Raw genomic sequence first — 2994 nt, forward strand, 5'->3', positions numbered from 1 at the left:
CCTGGGACCGTCCTGGACTGGTGCTCCAAGCTCAAGTTCATTGACCCCAAGAAGATCAAGGTGTTTGTGCTGGATGAAGCCGACGTGATGATCGCCACACAAGGCCACCAGGATCAGAGCATCCGCATCCAGAGGTAGGCGCTGGGCCAGGGCCGCCTCTTGCTCCCGTGGGGCTCTCTCCTCTGGGCGATGCAGCAGCTTTGGCTTGTGGGTCACTTCTGCCTCAGCACTGACCGCACTCCCAGCCCAGGCTGTGACAGGAGTCAGGGACCGAGTGCTGCCTCTGTGCCTCCTGGGTCCGCTACTCTTCCTCTACCTGGCTCTGGGCCCCTTTGGCCTGCTGTGCTTAGATTAGAGCCCATCTGAGTGGGGGGCTAGGCCTCTGCTCCTTGTGGTGACGCCCAGGGGCCTTGCAGAATGCTGCCCAAGAACTGCCAGATGCTGCTTTTCTCTGCCACCTTCGAAGACTCTGTGTGGAAGTTTGCCCAGAAAGTGGTCCCAGACCCCAACATCATCAAACTGAAGCGTGAGGAGGAGACACTGGACACCATCAAGCAGTATTACGTCCTGTGCAGCAACAGAGATGAGAAGTTCCAGGCCTTGTGCAACCTCTATGGGGCCATCACCATTGCGCAGGCCATGATTTTCTGCCATGTGAGTAGCAGCTGGGCCAGCGCGGCTGCCCGTCCCCTCCCTGGGCAGCTCAACTGCCAGCTTAGGAGGGTCATATGCCATTGTGTGAAAATGAGATTCATCCTCACCCTCCCCCCAGGTAATGTTAGGTTTGTGAGTTTAAAGCGTAGACTTTGTAATGAGCCACATCTTTTTTTTTTTTTTGGTAGAACTGGGGATTGAACTCAGGCCCTTGCACTTGCCAGGGAAGTGCTTATTCCACTGAGCCATCTCCCCGACCCCGTTTTTTTGTTTTTTGGGGTTTTTTTGGGATGAGCCACATCTTGATCCCACTTGTTAGCAACTGCTTTGGAAAAAAAAACCCAAAACATCCAATGAAATAAGTTTTAAACCTTAAAGATATGGACTGTTTAGCAATGTAGACCTTTGGATCAGTGTATAATCTTGAGGAAAAAGTAAGAAAACTTAATTCATCCAAAAAAAATCGTGGCTAAAATTGTGTGTGTGAGAAATTTTAATCCTAATATTCTCAGTGAATTAATCAAAGGCTTATATTTTAATTGTAAACAAGTCATGTTCTGGTGGGGATCTTTGCTTGATTTTTGTATAGGTCTTCATTTAAAATAATTTTCTTTGCTTCAGACTCGCAAAACAGCCAGTTGGCTGGCAGCAGAGCTCTCAAAGGAAGGCCACCAGGTGGCTCTGCTGAGCGGTGAGATGATGGTGGAGCAGAGGGCTGCAGTGATTGAGCGCTTCCGAGAGGGCAAAGAGAAGGTGTTGGTGACCACCAATGTGTGCGCCCGAGGTGAGCAGAGATGGCCGACCTGCTCCGCCAGGCTCGGTCCCGGGCCCCAGTGTGAGAGAAGTCTTTGCTTTGCCAGACACTGACAGGCTCTCGGTGGGGGCAGGGGCGGTGCCCGTCTTTTCAGGAAAGCCCAGACTGTCCCTCCAGTAGAGGGAAAGCCAGGAGCCCCGGCCTGGTGGGAAGAGCTGCTCAGGCTCTCCTGCCTGGGATAGGACCTGCTCCCCGGGCACCCTGGGTTCTGCTGTCTGCAGACACTTTCTGATTTCCTGGGCACGCTGTACCTGCCGGGCACAGTGTCTTCCTTGTGCAGGGCTGCCCTGGGCCCGTGGGGGCTGTCTTGTGCTCAAATCCTGGAGGCCCGGCCTCCTCTTGCACCCAAAGTACGTGTGTGTGGCTGACTGGGGGCGGTGACTTTGCCTCCCACCCTGACTCCTCGCACACTCCACCCTTCCTGCAGGTATTGATGTGGAGCAGGTATCTGTGGTCATCAACTTTGACCTCCCTGTGGACAAGGACGGGAACCCCGACAATGAGACCTACCTGCATCGGATCGGGCGCACCGGCCGCTTTGGCAAGAGGGGCCTGGCCGTGAACATGGTTGACAGCAAGCACAGCATGAACATCCTCAACAGGATCCAGGAGCATTTTAGTGAGAGCCGGGGGCCTCTGCTTGGGGCCCTTTTCAGAGGGACAGGACAGATGGGCCAAGGGAGAGTTTTCTGGTGGCCCCAGAGGGACTACTGTCCCTGTGCCTGCCCCTTTTCCTTCATGCCTCCCCGTAGACACTCCTGGGAGTGTTTGCGGGGCCTTGAGGGTCAGGACTGCACTTTCTGGTGGCCAGGCTGGGAGGCCCTGCGTACTGAATATCGGTGCCAGTGACCCCGGGCCCCTTTGTGGTTAGGTGAGGGGTCACTGTGACCCACGGGGTGATGTTTCCAGGCTACATGGGGACCTCTGTCTCCTGTGTCCCTGCTGCTGTCCCCGTCTGTGTGATTTGAGCTCTGACAAGCCCGTCCGTGCCTGTCTCTTCTCCCAGATAAGAAGATAGAAAGACTGGACACGGATGACCTGGACGAGATAGAGAAAATAGCCAACTGAGAAACTGCCCGGTTCCTGGAGCTGCCCTTGGCACCTCTCTGGGAGAGAACCCCGTGCTCGTATGGTCCTGGCCTTGACAGTTACCACAGAGATGACAGCACGAGGAAGAAGCTACCTACCTCATTAAATTATGTTTGGACTTGACCAAAATATGTGGAAATGATGGGGAATGGTAGGTTAATTGTTCATACAACTTTAGAGGATTAGGCATGAATACACAAAATTTACTTTTTGGAAATATCGACTTTGGGCAGCATTTTCCCCATAGTATGCTCATCTAGTTGCTGTAGCTGATTACTTGTCCGGGATCCCTTATGAGAATCCCTGCTTGTTCTCTGGCTTGGATTGTGTGGGCCAGCCTTGAGAACATCTGGAAGTGACACAGTAGAGGTGACGAGGGAACACAAGGAGAAGCCCCAAGTTGATATTTGGAAGGTTAGTCATTTTTTCTGGAGAAT

General features: G+C 53.3%; 1 protein-coding gene across 1 annotated transcript in view; it reads left to right on the forward strand.

Annotated features, from left to right (window-relative positions):
• Ddx19b (DEAD-box helicase 19B) overlaps positions 1-2567 on the forward strand; it is a 21678-nt gene extending 19111 nt beyond the window's left edge. Inside the window, exons 8-12 of the mRNA XM_004625789.2 lie at positions 1-134; positions 417-654; positions 1276-1438; positions 1896-2087; positions 2475-2567. The exon at positions 1-134 is cut by the window's left edge and continues 15 nt beyond it. Of these exons, the coding sequence (XP_004625846.1) occupies positions 1-134; positions 417-654; positions 1276-1438; positions 1896-2087; positions 2475-2536 (789 nt within the window). The 3' untranslated portion in view covers positions 2537-2567. The remainder of the gene's footprint in view (positions 135-416; positions 655-1275; positions 1439-1895; positions 2088-2474) is intronic.
• The last annotated feature ends 427 nt before the right edge of the window (positions 2568-2994 follow it).

Source organism: Octodon degus, unplaced genomic scaffold, assembly GCF_000260255.1.
Source record: "Octodon degus isolate 3935 unplaced genomic scaffold, OctDeg1.0 scaffold00011, whole genome shotgun sequence".
Classification (NCBI taxonomy): Eukaryota; Metazoa; Chordata; class Mammalia; order Rodentia; family Octodontidae; genus Octodon; species Octodon degus.